Source organism: Typopeltis vanoorti, chromosome 7, assembly GCF_054136105.1.
Source record: "Typopeltis vanoorti isolate ZY-2024b chromosome 7, IOZ_Tvanoo_1.0, whole genome shotgun sequence".
Classification (NCBI taxonomy): Eukaryota; Metazoa; Arthropoda; class Arachnida; order Uropygi; family Thelyphonidae; genus Typopeltis; species Typopeltis vanoorti.
The window spans coordinates 136,945,835-136,968,307 of NC_143555.1; the positions used below are offsets into that span (position 1 = coordinate 136,945,835).

Consider the following 22,473-nt stretch of genomic DNA (forward strand, 5'->3'; position numbering starts at 1 on the left):
GTGTATGCGGGTGCAATATCCAGGAAAAGGAAAGTCACTAGTGGAGTGCCTCAGGGGCCTGTTTTAGGGCCATTACTATTTAACTTGTATATTATTGATATTGGCAAAGATTTGGATGGAGATATTCAGTTGTTTGCAGATGATGCAAAGTTGGGACATGTGAAATGAATTGCAAGGCCACAACATCTTTGCTACATAAAGAGTAGCGAAGATGTTGTGGCCTTGCAAGAAGACTTGAATAAATTGAGTGATTGGGCAAGAAAATGGGGATGTGAGTTCAATGTTGCAAAATGTAAGGTTTTAAAATTTGGAAAACAAAGATGGGATGCAGAATTTATGCTTGGTGAGAATATATTGTTGGAAATAGAGGAAATAAGAGATCTGGGGGTGATAGTGGATAAGGATCTAAAATTTAGGGAACACATCGCCAAAATTGTGAAGACAACACAAAGACTTCTGGGAATGGTGTAGAAGTAGAGAGATTCTTGTTCCATTGTATAAGGCTTTGATTAGGCCACACATGGACTATTGTGCCCAGATTTGGTCACTGGGTTTTCAGAAGGATGAAGAGATGTTGGAGAGGATCCAGAAGCGACTCTCTAAGGTTGTTTCTGACCTCTGGAATGTTGAGTATGAGGAAAGATTAAGAAGATGCAATTTGCAGAGTCTAGTGTAGAGAAGGAAGAGGGGAGATATGATAGAGACCTACAAGTTGGTAAGGGGTTGTTATAGGATCAATGATGGAGAAGTTCTACAGAGAATAGTGGGAGATCAGGGGAGAACCAGAGGTCATCCCTGGAAACTGTATAAAGAGGGTGTGAGTAGAGGAGTGAGAGGCAGGTTTTTTTCATGCAGAGTTGTGAGTGATTGGAATGCCTTGCCTGAGATTCTGGTGTCTGCAAGGAGTTTGAATGTGTTTAAGACACGGTATGATGAGATGTGTGTGAGATAAAAGGACCTCCTAGATGAGTCTTTGACTCCATGAGGTCTTGTTTAATAATAATAATAATAATAATAATATTAATCTTTGATTGGTCCAGTTCCAAATGAATTTAAGGAAGGCAAGATTGTACTGCTTCATAAGGGAGGTGATAGAACTCAAGCATCAATTTATAGACTAATCTGTGTGTCAGGTGTTGTAGTTAGACTAGTGCATTGGAGATTGGCTATGTGATAGGTATCAGCAAGTTGTGTATGGGAGAGCAATATTCCAGAAGAGGAAAGTCACTAGTGGTGTGCCTCAGGGATCTTCCTGAGGGGGGTGATATTCAGTTGTTTACAGATGATGCAAAGTTGGGGCAAAGTATGAGAAGTAGAGCAGATATAGTGACCTTACAAGAAGACTTGAATAGATTGTGTGCATGGGTACTGGAATGAGGATACAAGTTCAATGTTGCAAAATGTAAGATTTTAAAATTTGGGAAACAAAGATGAGATGTAAAATTTATGCTTGGTGGGGATATATTGTTTGAAGTAAATAAGAGATCTTGGGATGATAGTGGATGAGAATCTGAAATTTAGGGGACACATTGCCAAAATTTTGAGGACAACACAAAGAAGTCTGGGAATGATGCAGAGGACACTGACTTGTAGAAGTAAGGAGATTGAGATTCTTGTTCCTGTGGCCTAATCAGATTTGGCCGCCTGGTTTTGAAAAGGATGAAGAGATGCTGGAAAGAGTCCAAACATGACTAACTAAGGTGATTTTCTGATCTCTCGAATGTCAAATATTAGGAAAGGTTGAGAAGATGCGATTTACAAAGTCTAGTGGATAGGAAGAAGAAGAAGAGAGATGATACGATAGACCTAGAAGTTAGTAAGGTGGTGTTATAGGATTAATGTTGGAGAGGTTTTACAGAAAACTTAGGATATCAGGAGAGAACCAGAGGTCATCCCTGGAAGCTGTATAAGGAGGGTGTGTGCAGGGGAGTGAGAAGTAGGATTTTTGCATGCAGAGTTGTGAATGATTGGAATGTATTGCCTGAGAGCATAGTGTCTGCACAGAATGAATGAGTTGTGTGTGTGCATGTGTGTATGAAAAAGGACTTCCTAGATGAGTTTTTTACTCCATGAGTAATAATAATAATAATAATAACAGTATTATTATTATTATATTAATGTAAGCAATAACTTTAAAAATGATAACTGTGATGTGGAAGTGTTAATACGATATAGAACATTCAAATATTAAAATAATACAAATTAAATGTTATAACACAGAAATGATTAACCACTCATCACGTACCTTACCATCATTAGAATCATCATCATCCTCTTTTTGAATATAAAAACCATATTTATCTACAGGTAAAAAGTACTCCCATTTATCTTGATCCATAAAATCATAGGACAGTTCCTGATCATTAAATAGAATAAATTGAAAAATGAAACAGTCAATTAACAATTATATATATATATAAAAGGTAAAAAAAATCCTAATAACAATATATATATACATACATGTAATTGTATATAAAATTAACTTTCTTTTCACTATTCAATTCACAGACTTCTGTTAACTACAGAGTTAACTAAATTTACTTCACGATTGGTAATAGTTATGAAAAGAATTGGGTTTTTATTGGTCATTAACAAAAAAAAAAAAAACATATAAGGAACACCAACTAGTTTTACCACAAGGGATGAGTAGCTTCTTCAGATGAATAAGCATAAAGATGACAAGAGAAATACAAAATATCATGAAAAAATATAACAAAAAGTATAGTATTAACAGCTGAAACATGTCAGTGAAGTGTTTCTATTTTTTAGCACTGTTGGAGGAGGAGGAGGAGGTTTTAGCTGTAAAGTTGAAGTCAAGTAGAATTAAGCAATCTAATTACATTTCCTGACATCATTTAGGATAAGTCCTTAGCTGGTGAGAGAATCGTGTAAAAGAATGATGGTGGTAGAATTTTCAGCCTCACAAGGAAGAAAGTATTCTTTAAGATATGGCATACAGGCCTTGTCCCATTTGATATATATGTATGCTGTAAGAGTGGGTAACCAGTCTGCATTTTTCCTCTCTGCTATAGTCCCACTGATTAGATGTTTTCCTATTATCTTATTTTGAAACTTCTAAGAGTCTGTCTCCTATGTGATAAGACCACAAGAACAAGGAATTATATAGACCACTGAATGTTTGTAGAAGCAGTGACTCTCTCTGGAGAATAAAGAAGGCTATGTATAGTAATAAAGGCCACTCTGATGTTATGAAATTTAAGGAGGATAAACATTTAGTGAATAATTTACTGATATAGGGGATTGATAATTTAGTCTTTTTTTTATTATTATTATTATTATTATTATTACGGGTATCTCCATGGAGTCAGTAGACTCATCGCGGGAGACCCAAACTAGCAAAACAATATCTGTCATATCTCTTCTTGAATTCATTTACAGACGAAGAGCTCACAACTAAGTCAGGCAATGAATTCCACTCATTCACCACCCTCCAGGCAAAAAACCTTGTTCTGACACCTTTGTTAACCACACTCTTCTTTAATTTCCAGAGATGACCTCTTGTTCTTCCATCACTTTCACACAGCTGAAACATTTCCCCTGCATCAATCCTATAAAAACCTTTTAGTAATTTGAATGTTTCTATCATATCCCCTCTTCTTCGCCTATCAACCAATCTCTGCAATCCACAAGCTCTCAATCTATCAATGTAGGGAGCATTTTTTATATCACTCACCAACTTGGTCACTCTTCTCTGAACCCTCTCCACAGCCTCCTCATCTCCAAGGAATCCAGGTGACCAGACCTGAGCACAGTAATCCAAATGTGGAAGTATCAATGCTTTATAAAGGGGAATAATAACCTCTTTATCTCTGGATGTCAGTGTGTTCCTCAACAACCAAGTAATCCTATGTGTAATCTTGGACACCTTAGCAATGTGTCCTCTGAACTTCATCTCCCTATCTACCAATACTTTAATGAATGAATAATGAATGTCAAGATTTGTCCATGGAGAAGGATTAGAAAAATAATTTTTGAGACAATTCCTTGAATATCCATTGAGAACAAACAGAAACTGGAGTTTCTTTTTTCTGTCTATCCTTATCTTTTAAGATGTTAACTGCATGTTTTTTCAACTGTGAATGATGCCTATTTTTTGTGATGGATGGTGAAGATAATGTCCAATATGAGTAGGCTTTTGGTAAATGTCAAATGAGAATTCATTCTCAGACATTTTTAAGATCAGGACATCAAAAAATGGTAACTTGGCTACATTCTCCAATTCCAGTTTGAACTCCATTTTTAGATAGAATGAGATTAGTAAAATTATACAGTTATTTAAATAAGAAATGTTACACTTTCAGATGATAAAAATGCTGTTGACCTTCACAGAACACTGCAAATGATGTTACATTCCAAAATAATATAATGTAAACTAATTCAGAAAGGAAAGTTCTCTCCAATTAAGATGATACAAGGGCATCATTATCTTTATGAGCTAAAAATGAGGTGATAATTATCATGAATATGGTGCACCATATATCAAAAATATCACTTCTTTCTGGATTCCTCAAACTTACCCTCCTCTTCTTATATACTGATCCTACCAATAATTCTCTTCACATTGTGCAAAACTGATGTACTGAGATAAAACTGAAACTCAAATCTGTTCACCCATAAACTCATGTACTTGTATGGCTTAATGGAGGGTGTAATAATAATAATAACAAAAATCCACAAGATTGGCATCTCTGTGAGGCCCATCGTTGATAGCATAAGCTCAACCATTTATCTTTTGTCAAAACATCATCCAAGGTTACTAAAAAAACCACATAAGTCATTCATATTCCTTCATCAAGAACTAGCACATTTTTTCCAGTCTCCAGAAACTATCCAGAAAGATTTCCATCTCACATTATCGGACATCCTTGCAAGTCTAGATATAGTCTCTCTACACAAATTTCAGTATATGATTACTTTTCACTTGCCAAATTAGTTTGGCAAGTGCCAGGTTTAAAAAGTGCATTGATTTTGACTTTTTCTTAAAATCTGTAGGCCAAATGAGCATGTTGCCTAAAAGATTACTGGTCTCTTCGTGATTTGTTCAAGAAGGATCATAATCTAATAAAGCATAAGTGGAAGAGTCCAAGAGCAAGAGTCAAGTCTTAGACATGTAATCATCTGTATCTGTGATGACTGTTGAGTTGTCTATTATTACTATAACATCCTAGCTAGCTAGTCTACATATTGTATCTGTGTTCACCAATGTTCCAATAGATTAAGTCCTGGAACTTACAGATGATCTGTTCCCTTCTGATGACTCTCAACTTTTAGGAGTCAAAGGACTCCTTGAGGCCTATACTCTCTCATACAAAAAGATCATTGAATCATTTGAATCATGCTTTAAACCCATTCACAGTCTCCACACTCACCACACTTTCAGGCAATGTATTCCATCCACATTACATTGCCTGCTTCTCAATTCACTGTTCACACGCCCTCCTTACACAGATTCCAGGGACGGCTTCTAGTTCTAATCTGTCCTCCTTATACCTTATGAAAAATCTCTTCCACATTAATCTGGTTACAACCACTACCAACTGATATGTCTCAATCATATCCCTCTTTTTCTATTCACAAAGCTATATAAGTTGCATTCTCTCAATCTCTCTCTCTTCATATATGACATTTCATAAATCTGATACTAACTTAGTAAATTTTCTCTGGATCCTCTCCAATATATCCTTCCCCCTGAAAACCAGGAGACCATTATCTATGAATGCCTGATCAAAGCCTTATACAAGGCAACCATAACCTCTTTGTTTCTGGATGTCAACCTCATCCTCATTGTTGCCATAATTGATTGGGATGTTCTTACAATTTGAGCAATGTGATCCCTAAACTCCAAGACCCTATCCATCAACCCTCCAAGATCTCTCATCTCCTACACCTCCTTCAAAATTTCTCCATTATTGGTATACTCTGCACACCAACCTTGCCTACAACTTCAAGACCTTGCCACTTTGCAACTTTAAATTGATAACTTCACTCACTTGCCCACTCACACAGTATATTCAGAACCTCCTGTAAGGCCTCAATTTCTGCTCTAGTTCTCATAGATCTTCCCAAGATCAACCTCCACTTCACACCATACTACTTCAAAACCACTGCTACTTTTTCTCCTTGTATCTCAAACTTGCACAGACATAATTCCTCTGCAGCATTTCCCCTCCTTTCTTGCTTTCCTATCTTCACTAAAAACATTACATTTCTCTATTTCTATTCCCATTAAAATGTCATACTCATTCAACCATGTTTCACTTATTCCAACTATTTTCAGGCACATAAACTCAATGAATGCAACAATTTCATCTCCCTTATTTCTGATACTCCTGGTATTCATAAATAAGTGCAGCAATTCATTTCTTGGTCTATAACCAGTCCTACTCATGCTGTTCGCCATCTGTGAATTCTCCTCACTTCCTCCTGTCTGCTCACCTTCTGCTCCATATATTCCCCCAGACTCAACCCCTCCATGTATTCCTGGCTATTTCATTCCTAAGCCAACCATCTACATACATGCATTCATTACTACTTTCAGAATCCACTGTCCTTACACTGTGACTTCCTGAGCTCCTTGATCCATCCTGTATCCCTGTCTAACTTGCATTCCTGTTCTCACATTCTCTTCTCCATTCATAACAACATTAATCTCACCTGGTACACTTTACAGCTCATTCACATCTTTGACTTAAACTGATGCCTCATTTGCATCACTCCTTTACACTTCCTTCCAGAAGCCACCTTTCCAAATGACTCACTCCAAAAATTATTCAGATGCAGTCCATCCCTCCTATACAGTTCCATTTGTCTCCCAAACTCATCCCACACACTCACAAACAGAACTCCTTTCTCTTCAAACATTTCTGCTAATGTTCTGTTCAAGATCTTTGCTCACTACCGCAATTCATCATTGTCATACCTGGCTAACACACAAACTACCCTTCCTACAACACTGTTGTTTTTCACTCTCCTCAATAATCTCCTAATATCCAGTCTCATATTCTCCCTGTGCCCAAGTGAATGACTCAAGTGTATTCCTTTCTTTTAGAATTATACAGTGATCAGCATTCACTTTAAAAATTTATGGAATTTACAACCATGTTAAAAAAACTTTTTTATTAGCACGTGGCGGTGAATTTGAGCTGTGCAGAAGAAAGTGATTTTTAATCGGTGAATAGTCCGTTTTTTTCCCGTTTTTCTACGTTTTTGAGTGCTGAATTGTTTCTCTGAATACGAGTGTACTTCAGTGGTTGTTTTTCGGAAGTTAGTTGCTGTCGCGATATAATATATGTTGGTACCGTCAGAATCGAACGCGTAACGGTGGAAGACAAAACGAAGCTAAGTTACTTTGTATTTAGTTATATTTCATTTTATTTAATTATATTAGTACTTAAATGTTCTGATGTTTGTATTTTTTTCCCCTCTTATTTATTAATTGAATAATTATTAAGGATTACGCTACTCGGCAGTAAGGAATGATGGTGGATTCAGCAGCAGTCGCAAGTGGCGTAACGCCAAGTCCTCCGCCATTTAAGAACTCAATTATTAGCAATATCATAAGGGACTTTGTGGCATGCAGTACTTGCGGCATGTATGCTTCTAAGGAATTACATATGTGGTTTGTTAAAGAGAGTGGAGAGCGTATGTGCGCAAAATGCAGGCAGTTGGAGGAAATAAGTACATTAGATATATCGATATCCGACTTTGTTGCTCCAGGAACGGAGAATGAATGTAGGAAGACCAGTAGTATGATAGGAGAGAATGAGAAAATAATGGTTGATAGTGTGGAAGGTGTGAGTGACTGTGGAAGTTTAGGAGATGGTTTTGTTTGGGAGAGTGAATTTAGATTAAGAGTGACTGACCTGCAGAGGGAGATAGATGAGTTGAAAGAGGAGGTGGAATGTCTAGTGAATGAGAGCAGAAGTATGAAAGATAAGATTAGGAGAATGGAAGAGATGAATGCAAGGCGAATCAGAGTAGGAGAGAGAGAGAATTTAAGGAGTATGAGTGAGAGGTATGGGGGTGCTAGAAGAGGAGAGATTGGAAACAGTAGAAGAGAGGGAATGAGAGAGAGGTATGGGAATGCTAGCAGACGAGAGGATGGAAACAGTAGGAGAGATGGAATGAGAGAGAGATATGGAAGTGCTAGAAGAGGAGAGAATGGAAACGGTAGGAGAGATGGAATGAGAGAGAGGTATGGGAATGCTAGAAGACGAGCGGATGGAAACAGTAGTAGGAGAGACAGAATGAGAGAGGGATATGGAAGTGCTAGAAGTGGAGAAAATGGAAACAGTAGGAGAGAGGGAATGAGAGAGATGTATGGGAGTGCTAGAAGAGGAGAGAATGGAAACAGTAGAAGAGAGAGGTATGGGAATGAAAGAAGAGGAGAGAATGGAAACAATAGGAGCGATGGAATGGTAAGAGGTATAATGTATGGTGACTCAATGATCCGTGGTGTTCAGGATAGGATGCGTGAGGAGTGTTTGCCAGGAGGAACAATAGAAAGGGTGGCTATGGCGATTAAGAGAAGTGAAAGGGTGGATGAGATGATTGTGATGGTAGGAACGAATGACTTGAGTGGTAATGTAAGTCGGGCAACGAGAGATATGAGATTTTTGCTTGAGACTGTACGAAAGAAGACAGAGAGAGGAAAAATAGTGTGCGTGTTGCCTAGGTATGATAATGATGAGCTGAGCAGAAGAGCGGTGATATTGAATGGCATAATAGCGAGAATGTGTGACAAGAGAGGACTGGTATATGTGGATGCTTGGAGTGCGTTTGAGGAAAGAGAGGAGTTGTTTGCGAGAGACCGTTTACATTTGAATGAGGAAGGACGTAGGCATCTGGAGAGATTGCTGTTCTGAACGAGTCAGTGTGTGCCAGGGAGGATGATAGCAGGGGTGGCCTCTTGTGGGAATGGATACTTGGGAGAAGGGAGACAATGTCAGGTAAGACTGAGCCCAGTGGAGTCTAGAAGGGATAATGCTGGGTATAGAAACAATGGCATTTATATGCTGTATACTAATGCCAGGAGTATCCGGAATAAGGGAGAGGAATTGGTGGCGCAGATAGCATCAGCCTGGCCAAAAATTATTGCGATCACTGAGACGTGGTTGACAGAAGAGGATATAAAAACAGGAATAGAAGTCGCTGGGTATAGCATTTTTCGCCAGGATAGGAGGGGAAAGCGTGGTGGTGGGGTGCTGCTTATGATAAGTGATGACCTATGTCCTCTAAGAGTGGAGAATTTGGAAGGTAGTGAGACAAATGATTTTGAGAGCGTATGGTGTGAGGTAGAGGTAGGCAAGACAGGATATTTAGTAGGGTGTTGCTACAGACCCAGGAGCACAGAGGATGGGGACCAGGAGATGTTTAGACAGCTAAGTTTGGCAAGTGCAAGAAGAATGATTGTTATGGGAGATTTTAACTTCAGTAGTATAAATTGGAGAGAGGAAGATGCATGTAACAATAGGGGAATGGAATTTCTAGAATTCTTGAGGGACAAATGTCTTAGGCAACATGTAACAGAGGGAACAAGAGGTTCAAAAATTTTGGATTTGGTTATAGCATCAGAAGAGTTGATAATAACTGAGTTGACGTCTCTCCCACCAGTTGGAGAGAGTGACCATATGGTTTTGACTTGGAAAATGAACAGACATGCAGGAGTATCAAAGAGACGGGAACTTATGTGGAATTATAAGGCAGGTGATTATAATAGTCTTAGACGTCAACTTCGGGAAGTTTCATAGAGGGAGGAATTGGAGGGCCGGGATATCACCAGTGCGTGGGAAATTGTGAAAGAATATTTGTTATCAGCAATGGTAAGTTGTATACCACGAGTGAAGAAGAGGGCGCAATTTGGAGTAAAGTGGATGACAAACAATATTAAACAGGAATTGCATGCGAAAAAGAGGCTATGGAAGAGATATAAGGAGACAGGTGAAGAGATGCATGAGGAATATAAGACACAGGCCAGAAGAGTGACTCGTGTGGTAAGGAAAGCGAAACTGGAATATGAGAGGAGATTGGCCCTAAGATCCAAAGAAAATCCTAGGGAATGTTTTAGTTATGTGGCCAGTAGGAGGAGAAATGACTGTGGATGAATGATATTGTGGGATAAAAATGGGAATAGAGTGACTGATGCAGAGGACATAGTGGAATTGTTCAATGAACACTTTATTGGAGTATTTCATCCTAGAGGAGTCAGTTTTAATGCTAGAGGGATAGGACTGGTACGAGGTCTGGAGGTACAGGAGGAGAGTGTGTTTCAGATACTGAGTACTCTGGATGTCAGTAAAGCTGTGGGACTGGATGGTATTTCGCCACGAGTTTTGAGAGAATGTGCTAGGGAATTGACAATACCTTTAACGTGGCTTTTCAATGAAAGTCTGGCTTTGGCAAAGGTGCCCAGGGAATGGAAGGAAGGTAAGATAGTGCCATTGCATAAGGGTGGTAACAGACTGGAAGTGTCTAATTATAAGCCAGTCTGTGTGTCATCAGTAGTTGTTAAGATCTTGGAGAAAGTAGTGAGGGACCGTGTACAGCATTGGGCAGATGAGGGTAATGTTATCTGTGAGAATCAACATGGATTTGTGAAAGGACGCTCTTGTTTTAGCAATATGCTAGCCTTTTATAATAAAGTTACAAGAGCATTAGATGAGGGAAAGGTATATACTGCAATTTTCTTAGACTTGGCGAAGGCATTTGACAAGGTGCCACATGATAAGCTGATATTTAAGTTGCAGCACATGGGTCTGGATGTCAGATTGGTCAACTGGATTCAGGATTGGCTGTCTGATAGGTATCAGAGAGTTGTGTATGGTGGAGCAGTTTCCAGGAGGCAGAGGGTTACAAGTGGGGTCCCACAGGGCTCAGTACTAGGACCTATATTGTTTAACCTTTATATCAATGACATAGCCAGTGGATTGCAGGGGGATATTCAGTTGTTTGCGGATGATGCGAAGCTTGGAAGGATTATTAGTAATAGTGTAGATGTGGTAGCCCTGCAAGAGGATTTAAATAAGCTAGATAGATGGGCAAATGAATGGGGGTGTCAGTTTAATGCAGCAAAATGTAAGGTCTTGAGGTTTGGGAAATATCGATGGGATGCTGCATACTCTATGGGAGGAGTTATACTGGAGGAAGTAGGGGAGACAAGAGATCTGGGGTTGATGATTGATAGAAACCTGAAGTTTAGGGGACATATTGCAAAGGTGGTGAAGGTAACACAGAGGATTGCTGCTATTATGAGAAGGACACTGACCTGCAGAGATAAGAGGGTTATCATTCCGTTGTATGTCTCTGATCAGACCACACTTGGACTATTGTTCTCAGATTTGGTCCCCAGGATTTGAAGGGGATAAATTAACTGTGGAAAGGATACAAAGACGGATGACAAAGATGGTTTCAGGACTGTACAAGGATAGTTATGAGGATCGGCTGAGAGAATGTGGACTGCAGAGTTTGGTGGATAGAAGAAGGAGAGGTGATATGATTGAGACTTTTAAACTGTTGAGAGGTGGTTACAGGGTTGACACTGGGGAGTTCTTTCGCTTGGTTGATGAGCGGGAAGGAGTGATGACAAGAGGCCATCCCTGGAAGTTACGAAAGGAAACTGTGAGCAAGAGGGTAAGGAGTGGTTTCTTTGTGTGGAGGGTGGTTGAGCCGTGGAATGCATTGCCTGATGGAGTGGTGGGAGCGAGAACGTTCAGTGGGTTTAAGGAGTGGTATGATAAACTTTGTGTTTCTCGGGGGGGACCTCCCCTCGATGAGTCTTGACAGACTTTATGTCTTAGAAAGGACCTCCCTCGATGAGTCTTTTGACTCCTTGGAGGCCTGAATAATAATAATAATAATAATAATAATAATTATCCCGATGTTTCGATCTTCACATCAAGATCATCATCTGGAGCATACATCAATACACAAGACAAGCTGAGTTACATCATTAACTGTAAGCTAAAGAAACAACGATATGATCACATGTTATTCTACTGGCATGACCTCTAGTGAAAAAAAAAAATTAAATTACATCAAGCTAAATTCGATTTACAATGACAGGAATAAACATTCTTTCAGATGGTTTTCTTTCAGAAACAATGATGTCCTATTTTTAGTGTTACAATTCTTATTTTTGCTTTTAAGATACTGGATTTTCTACAGTTCTGTTTATAGTTGTTCTTAGTGAGGAACAACGAATATATACAGTGGTATATATTTGTTCCATGGGTCGAATATATACCTTCCATATGTTTGGGATTTTTAGACCATCATTATTGTTCAGATTGGGGTGATTGATAATAATCAACCACCTGAAATTTATTATCAACCACCCCAATCTGAACAATAATGATGGTCTAAATATGGGACACCTACTACCATTAGATGGGAGTACATCTACAGTAAATAATAATGTTCAAGGCGAGAATTGATAGGCATTAAAATATGTGTTTTTAAATGAGCCATCCCTCCATGATTCCTTGGACTTGTCTGAGGTGCACTAATGATGATGATAATGATCATAAAATAATAATAATAATAATAATAATAATAATAATAATAATAATAACAGTCTCCACTCCAGTAATCACTACCTTCCTTCTGCCAAATGTCATTAACTCCTAGAATTCCAAAATTTTCTCCACTTTCAAAATTGCTGCCATGTTCCAACTTTTACAACACTAGAATAGATATACCAGTATAAATTAAAGATACCAAGAAATTATATACCTGGTTTAATCCTTTATCCAAGTGTAAGCAAACAAAGTTTGCACCTGAAGTATATTTTCCGGACTGGGGCAACTCATATATAGAAGCTAATGACTTCACATCACTTGTCTTAGTATCCCATAATGCAAAGCACATATCCTTATGGACCACTACCCAGACTGGAAAATCAAAGAGGCAGAAGGTTACAAGTGGGGTTCCACAGGGCTCAGTACTAGGACCTATATTGTTTAACTTTTATATCAATGACATTGTTCGTGGATTGCAAGGGGATATTCAGTTGTTTGCGGATGATGCGAAGCTGGGAAGGGTTATTAGTAATAGTGCAGATGTGGTAGCCCTGCAAGAGGATTTGAATAAGCTAGATAGATGGGCAAATGAATGGGGGTTGTCGGGTTTAATGCAGCAAAATGTAAGGTCTTGAGGTTTGGGACACATTGATGGGATGCTGCATACTCTATGGGAGGAGTTAAATTGCAAGAAGTAGGAGAGATAAGAGATCTGGGTTTGATGATTGATAGAAAACTGAAATTTAGGGGACATATTGCAAAGGTAGTGATGGTAATGCAGAGGATTGCTGCAATAATGAGAAGGACACTGACCTGCAGAGATAAAATGGTTATCATTCCATTGTATAAGCCTCTGATCAGACCAGACTATTGTTCTCAGATCTGGTCCCCAGGATTTGAAAGGGATAAATTAACTGTGGAAAGGGTACAAAGGTGGATAACAAAGATGGTGTCGGGACTGTACAATGATAGTTATGAGGATCGGCTGAGGGAGTGTGGACTGCAGAGTTTGGTGGATAGAAGAAGGAGGGGTGATATGATCGAGACTTTTAAGCTGTTGAGAGGTGGTTATAGGATTGACACTGGGGAGTTCTTTCACTTGGTTGAACAGCGGGAAGGAGTCATGGCAAGGGGCCATCCCTGGAAGTTACGAAAGGAAACTGTGAGAAAGAGGGTGAGGAGGGGTTTCTTTGCATGGAGGGGTGGTTGAACCATGGAATGCATTGCATGATGGAGTGGTGAGAGCGAGAATGGTCAATGCATTTAAGGAGTGGTATGATAGACTTTGTGTTTCCTAGGAGGGACCGATGAGTCTTGATAGACTTGTGTTTCTTAGAAAGGACCTCTCACGATGAGTCTTTTGACTCCATGGAGGGCTGAATAATAATAATAATAATTATTATTATTATTATTATTATTATTATTATTATTATACATGTCCATAAGGATATGTGTTTTGCATTATGGGATACTAAGGCAAGTGATGTGAAGTCATTAGCTTCTATATATGAATTGTCCCAGTCCTGAAAATACTTCAGGCAAACTTTGTTGCTTACGCTTGGATAAAGGATTAAACCAAGCATATAATTTCTTTGTATTTTTAATTTATAGTATAACCAAGTGGGAAAAACATCCAGCAAATATACCAGCATTTCTTTCTGCACTTTATATACTTTTCCCCTCTCTAGATAATTCTGTATCTATTCTCATTTCTTTTTTTCTAGCAGCCTGCTTGGCCGAGTGGCTAGCGTATCCACTCTCCAGCCAAAAGGCTGCAGGTTCGAATCCCTCTGTGGACACTGATGGTTGTGATTGTACTGAAAATACTAGTGGTGGTAGTGGATGGTAGATGGCGTTGGTGTAGATGAGGATTGTAGTTGCAGTTCATTGTAAGTGGTGAACTGAGTGGTGGAGACAGAGCGGTAGAGTAGATGCCCTCCCTCAATGAGTCTTTGGACTCCCTGGAGATGTCATGTAATAATAATAATACCAATGATGTATTCCACTCTGGGTTCCTTTGACCTCTGTCCAATTAAACTCTGGTATCACTCTTACCAGAAAAATATAAGCAAGGATAAAAGGGGAAAAAAAAAAGGCATTAAGCAAATTAATAAATATTAAGTGAGGACTAATTTGAATATAAATTATTATACAGTTTGTTACTTCAGCCTAACCCTAATCCTATAAGAATGATTAACTTATAGTCTGTAAATTTTGGAACAATATTCAAGAGGTGATTGAATATGGTCAACTCGGCTCCACTTTTTTTTTTTTCTCTTCTTGCTTTTATATCTTGAGTTACACATAAAGGACTGTTAAACATATAGCACATTATGTGTGAGTAAAAAGGTAAGAAGAAAGAGGGAATCTGTTTACACGCTTCTTGGAATCTCTTGGCACGTTTCTAAAATTGCTGAAAGTTGTAGTCTTGGAGAAAACAGAGTAAGGGTGACTGTCAAAAACAACAGAAGTAGACAGAATGGAGGAGAAGCTGGTTCACTAAATTTGAAGCTGCAGGTAAATTGATGTTGACTGGCAGCTGTGATAATAAATATATTTCAGTCATCAGCTTTATTTCTCATTAATTAAAAACATTTTTGTATATACTGCAATGGATAATTAACTTATTAAATATTTTCTCCACTAATTGAAAAGGTTAAACTGCACCTATGGTACTATGCATCATGATCATTAATTTCCAGATATGTACCCACAAGGGGTGTTCAGGTTACTATGACAGCACTACATGATTAAATTTACACTATTATTAAACTCCTATCAATAATTTTCCTCCAAATCAATCTATTTTTTGTGAACACTTGAATATTGTCATATCTAACATTTCCATGATTCTAAAGCACTTCTGATTGAATCAATCCACCTAGACCTTGGTCTCCTCTGGGTCTCTTTTCAGCCATCTTGGCATGAAACACATGTTATGCTAACTTTACCTCACCCATGTTGTAATAGGTTTCACAGTATGATAAGAACACAGATGGTTAAGAAAAAACTATTTATTAACTTAAAAGTTAATATTTCACTGGTATTATATCCAGCATCTTCAGAGCACACAACACAAAGTTTGTTACAAATGCAAGACAACCACAATCCGGTGTAACAGTGGGGCTAGTATAAATGATTGCAACGTGCAACACAAGACTAAAGTCTTGTGTTGCGTGCTGTGTTTTCCTCACCCATTCTATTTAAGTGGCCATACCATCTTAGCTTAGCTCTACTAACACATTCTTGAATGCTAATAATATCAAATTCCTTTCTAATATCTTCATTTTTTAATATGATTCTGCAATTCATATCATTGGTTCAACCCACCTAATTTTACTCAGATCCCTCATATCTGTAGTCTCTAATCTTTGATCAAGTGCTTTATTTCTAATCCAACTCTCAGATCTATAACTTAAAATTTGTTTGAACATCATCCTGTATACTTCCAATTTGGCGTTTTGCCTAATTGTTCTCTTATTCTATATAAATTTATTCAAATGGCTCCCCACCATACCAGCTTTGCTTATTCTGTCGTCTAATTCCTATTTAACTTACCACCTTCACTAAAAACTGTGCCTAAATAGCTGAAATATTTTATTTGTTCTGTAAGCTTTCCATTCAGAATGTAGCTGAAGTTTTTTTTTTTTATGTTCCTGCCTATATTTATAATTTCAGTCTTTTTATTGCTGATTTTCATGACAAATTTGTTACAGCTATTATTCAAGTTAGTTCACTAATTTAGTGAAAATCCTGGAGACTTGCACTAGATGTGTTTAGGATTACAACATCATCTGAATAAAGCAAAGAGCTAAGTTTGACATCTTCAATTCTAATATCAGGCTTGATGCCACTTTCTTTCATAATGTGATTCATACGGATAATGAATAAGAGTGGAGATATTGTGCATCCTTGTTTCTCACCTGATTTTACATCAAACCATCTTCCTGTATTTCCTTGAATTCTAACTGCTGGCTGACAACTTAAATTTGGACTTATGCATTGCTCTGTAAAATGTTCCATTCACCCCATATAATTGTAGTGTTTCAAAGCTTTTCTCTCTGGACACCTGTATGCCTTTTCAAGATCTACAAACTTAAGCACAAATCCTTATTATATTCTCACAATTTCTCAACTATTTGTCTTAAATGAAAATCTGATCTTAACAACTGCTATTTGACCTGTTGTTCTTCTCTGAGTTTCTCTTCCACATTATTACCTCTATTTCTTTTCAAGTATGCTTGCAAAATCTGACCTGGAACACTTAGCATAAAAATTCCTATAATTCCTATGTAAGCCTTCCCGTGCCTCTGCTTCCCCCCCCCATGCTAGTAGTGTCACCCTTGTGGTATGTTGCTGGTGCTTCAGACACAAGAAGCCCCAGAGATGTAACACTGGTAACATGAAGCTAATGTCTCAAACCAGGCGTCCAAAAGTACCACGCCTCCTGACCACCTGCAGCATCAATGATAAAAACACAACTCAAAAAAACTCCATGCCAGCTTGATCGCCGCCCAGAATAACAAGAATTGTGTTGCTTGTTTAGGAGGAGGACAAGCTTCAAAAATTAAGTTACAGTCCCCTAAACAATACTCTCAAGATTTGTTCCTTAGCCAAAGACAAAATGATTGATGTCCTGGCTCTCCAGGAAACCAACGTGCCTGACACAGCTCTCAATAGACTAAAGATCCAGGCCTAATTCTTGTGTCTTATAACTGCCATCCCAAGCATGGCCTGGCAATCTACATTCGGCCTGGTATCAAGTACTTAATTTGTACCCAGAACCATAATGGGTTTACAGTGACTCTACTGGACCTTGCTAAGGCTTTGACAGGATACCACATGGAATTCTAATCAGTAAACTGCAGCATATGGGGGATGGATATAGGGTTGGTGAGATGGATAGGAGGGTGGTTGATGGAGAGATATCAGAGAGTGGTTTATTCAGGAGTAGAGTCCAAAAGACGGCTTGTGACTAGTGGTGTGCCACAGGGTTCTGTTCTTGGACCACTACTTTTCAATTTGTTCATTAACGATATAGGAAAGGATCTGAGAGGAAGTGTTCATTTGTTTGCTGATGATGCAAAGTTAGGTAGAGCAATAGTGAGTGCACAGGATGTCAAAATTTTGCAGGATGATTTGAAGTTTGGAGGACTGGGCTAAGGGGAATCGATGTCAATTTAATGTGGTAAAGTGTAAGGTTATGCATTTTGGGGTGAAAACATTAGCAGCAGTATATCACATTGGTGGAACCATACTCCAGGAGATTGATGAGGCCAGGGATTTGGGAGTGTTGATGGATAGGGAGTTGAAGTTTAGGGGACACATCGCAAAAGTGGCTAAATCAGCTCATCAAATCACTTGGCTGCTGAAAAATACTTTAAGAAGCAGAGACAAACAGGTTATTGTTCCTCTGTATCGAGCCTTGATAAGACCCCATCTAGGCTACTGTGCCCAGATATGGGTGCAAAGGTTTCTTCTTGATGGAGAGGAGGTGGAGAGGATCCAGAGACGAGTGACCAAGTTGATAGCAGGTCTATGGAATGAACCTTATGAGAACAGGTTGAAGATTTGTGGGCTGCAGAAATTGGTTGATAGGCGGAAAAGGGGGTGATATGATTGAGACATTCAAATTACTGAATGGTTTCTATAAGATTAATTCAGAAGATATTTTTGAGAATAGGACTGGTGGTGGGAGGACTAGGGGCCATACATGGAAGCTGGGCAAGAGTGTGGTTAGCAAGGGTGTTAGAGCTAGGTTTGTTACTTGGAGAGTGGAGAGTGCTGCCAGAGTCTGTTGTGAGTGCCATGACTGTGAATAAGTTCAAGGCGAAGTATGATAGATACTGTGTGAATGTCAAATAGTTGTTCTTGACAGATGTTAGGGCCTCCCTCGATGAATCTGTCGACTCCTTGGAGTTGCCTGTAATAATAATAATAATAATGATAATGATTAACCCAACTATGGAGTATTCTGCCTGAAGCAGAATACTCCATAGGTATTATAATTCAAAATACCACCATCTACAGCATATACAAACCACCATCGCAATCCTGGCCTGACCAGATGGACAGGTTGCCACCTCACCCTGCTAATCTATGTTGGTGACTTCAACTCTCATCATATCATGTGGTGCAATTCCTCTAACAACCAAGATGGTGATAATCTAGTTAACTGGATAGATACATATAACCTGTATTTGATCTGTGATGCCAAGCAAGAAGGCACTCAGCCAGATGGAACAGAACCTACCCCCCCCCCCCGATATGTGCATAGTCTCTAAAGACTCTGAAGGCCACCCTGTGCCTACAACCAGAACCATCCTCGACACATTCCCTAACAGCCAGCATTGACCTACACTAATAGAGACAGGTACATCAATCCCAATTATCAGTGGAACACTAATCTCTAGATGGAACTTTTGCAGATCCAATTGGAATGTATTTGAGAAACAAATTGAGTAAATCATTACAGCAATATCATCGACCCCTAACTGCTATCCCAGATTTGTCAAACTAATCAAAACTGCAGCCAAAAACTCTATTCCTAGAGGCTACAGAAAACAATACATCCCTACTGCAGAATGGGAACCTACACCCCCGTAGGTTCATTTTTTTCATATTTTAGCCAAATATGAAAAAAATGAAGACCCAACTATTGCTAAGAAACTCATAGCAATGCTCGACAAAAACAGAAAGGAAAGATGGATCTCAACTATCCATGAACTTGATAACACGAAATCTAGCTGGAAATGCTGGTCACTTCTGAGAAAAGGGGGGGGGGCAAAACGAACAACATACAATCCCAGAGATAACTCCTGATCAAATGGCTTATCATTTAGTGAAACCTCAAAGATAAGTCCCATCTCTACCAGGAAAATAACTGTGCAATCTTCCATCAGAAAAAATCTGAAGATGTCCTCTGAGCTTCCTGAACTTGTACAGCCAGTTTTTCTTGAAGAGGTGTAGGAAGCCTTAAAACTCACCAAGAATTGCAAGGCTGCAGGAGTGGATGATATCCTCTCTGAATTTCTAAAACATCTAGGCCGACGAGATCAAACATGGCTGACCGCCCTTTTCTCAAATATTATAACAACTGGAAAACTACTAAAACTGTGGTGGGAAGCCAAAATAATATGCCGAAACCAGGGAAAGATCCAAATAATGTCATAAATCTACAACCTATCTCCTTGCTTTGCTCCACCTTTAAGCTCTTTGAATAAATTTTCCTTAAAAGAATTTCACCAGTCATTGAAAGAGCACGCCAATTGAACAAGCTGGCTTCAGGCTGGGAAGAAGTTGCTGTAACCAGGTTTTCTTCTTGAAGCAGGCTTCCAGAAGAAACTTAAATCTGGAGTCACTTTCATCGACCTAACATCAGCTTATGACACAGTCTGGATCAGGAGTCTCCTCCTAAAGCTAAGCAATATCACAAGGTATAAAATAATTTTCCAGCTTTTTGAATCTATTTTCTCCAAGAAAGATCCGGGTCCATAATGGTGGAAAAACTTCTTCCACAGGGCTCTGTGTTATCCCCTTTACTATTTAACATCTGCATGTCTGACTTACCACATACCAGCTCAAGCAAATATATATATATATGCTGATGATCTAGCTATCCTACACCAGTCTACCTCCTTTGCCAACCTGGAAACACCCTTGAACACAGACCTGAACATACTAGAGGTGTACTTCAAGCAGTGGCACCTGAAGCCAAATCCAACAAAAACTGTCCACAGCATTCCACTTGAACAATGCAGAAGCCTGTGGAAGAACCTATAAAAGGCGCATCATCAGCCTGTCCAACAAAGTTAAAATGAGAAATAATATCATCTCATGGCTCGCTGGAACAACCTGGGGTTGTGGTACTGTCTTAAGGTCGTCTGCACTAGCCCTGGGAAAGAAGTAATAAAGTGATGAGCAACCCGCTCCTGCCCCTGCACCAGACTCTCATAAATCCATCTAGTATTCGCCTAAAATCAAGAAATCCTTTCTGATCCATGGACAAACTCTCTTCAGCTGCCTTACCATCAACACCTGACATGTGGAGATAACACTGGTCCAACAATCTTCCAACAAATGGTTTCCTGATTGAAGATCCCTGTGCTCTGCAGCCTGGTTTTACCCTTCCTAGGAAGATTTGGTCATCTATCAACAGGATCAGAACTAACCAGAGCAGATGTGGCTACCTACTGCATAAATGGAGACTATCAGATCATCCTTATTGTGACTGTTCCCCTGTGGCTCAGATGATCACTCATATTGTGAATGATTGCCCAAGGTGCCAATTTCATGGTGGTGGCCTCCAGGACATCCACGAGGTGACAGATGAGGCCCTGGATTGGCTTTCTGGTCTGGACATTGACCTGTAGCTGTTTTTGCCATAAGAATAAATAAATAAATAAATCCCTTTTTTAGAGATAGTCCTATGAGAGCACTACTTTAATCATCTGGAATTTGAACTCCTGGCCAGGCCTGCTGAATTATACAGTATAGCCACTGCAAAACTTGTATACCTCCATACTTAAGCATTTCTGGTCGAATATCATCTACTCCAGATTTCCACATTTCAAGTGTTGTGCAGCTTTTTCTACCTCAAGGATTGATATGTACTCCTCTTTGCATTCCTCTTGAAAATTTCCTAGTACAGTTCTGTCACTGCCTGTTTAAGGCTTTTAAAGTAATTACTCCAGACATCTAGGATATCCTTCAGTTTTCATGTCACTTTATCAGTTTTGATTCCTTTTACAGTACTCTTTCCTCCATTTTATTGCTTTTTCAATAGCCTGCAGAACATTTTGCCACCTTCTTGATATTTATTTTAAATACTCTTACCAGTCATCCCATGACTTTTGTTTATCTACGTTTACACATTGCTTTCTTTTTTCTCTGTATTCTTTTATGGCATATGCAGACTTATTTGCTAGGAACTTTTGGTATGGTTTCTTCTTTTCCAGGGCTGCTTCTTTAACTTCTTGTGTCCACCATGATTCTCATTTTTCTATCCTTGCAGACAACTTCACTACATATCTCCCTAGCTGAATCAATCAATGCCTTCTCGAAAGTTTGCTACTGAGACTCTAAGGTTTGGTTCTTGTTTTCAAACTGCTTCAGCTTTTCTTCAATACTGTTTGCATAGTCAAGTCTACAGTTTATCTGTAACAACTGCTCAACTTCTTTTTTTTTTTTTAAATCAATTCTTTTTAAAATTTTCTTACATTCTGTTCTTTTCAATATAACATCCATTTTTGTCCTGCTTAGTACTAAGTAATGGTCACTTCCAATTTTAAATCATGTGTATATTTTATATCCTGAATGAGCATGAAGATATCACTATCTTAAAATGCTTTAATCCCTGTTTCATCAAATTATAATAATTTGTTCTTTTTCTTTTAGGATACATAAGAAGACATAGAATTAATTAATTTTTGTTCTAGGTTTGTTAGAACTTTTCAGCCCTCACCCCTTGTAACTCTACTTGAAACTGCCTTCCAATCAAGAAGTTTATCTTCATGTTTGGTATTGAATGCTATTGCCACTCCTTCCTTTCCTTGATCATTATTGCCTGAAAATAACATCCTATATTTATTATTTAGTAAGATCTCACCTGTTTTTGTCTTCTTCATCTCAGTAATGCCAATTATGTCCATGTGGTACTTTTCCAATTCTTCTACAAGTTCGATTTCCTTTCCATTAATACCATTTTATATATTGATGGTTCCTATCTTCAGTTCTTCTGATGTTGGGTTTCTTCTTCTTCTTCTATATGTCGAGTTGGAGCTTGTTCCAGTAGCTGACTTTTCTATTTGCCCTGATTCCCTGACTAAAACAGTGGGGGCCCTTGTTTAACCAGGCGATGCCTAGCCAGCATGAAATCTCATCATTTTGCACCATCATATGCATTTGTGTTTTAAGCAAATAGAGAGTACAATTTGGT

General features: G+C 38.7%; 1 protein-coding gene across 1 annotated transcript in view; it reads right to left on the reverse strand.

The window, feature by feature from the left end:
- Nucleotides 1–2,209: 2,209 nt before the first annotated feature.
- LOC150105110 (dynein regulatory complex subunit 7-like) overlaps nt 2,210–22,473 on the reverse strand; it is an 82,517-nt gene continuing 62,253 nt past the window's right edge. Inside the window, exon 7 of the mRNA XM_090395120.1 lies at nt 2,210–2,356. Coding sequence (XP_090251246.1) covers nt 2,210–2,356 — 147 coding nt within the window. The remainder of the gene's footprint in view (nt 2,357–22,473) is intronic.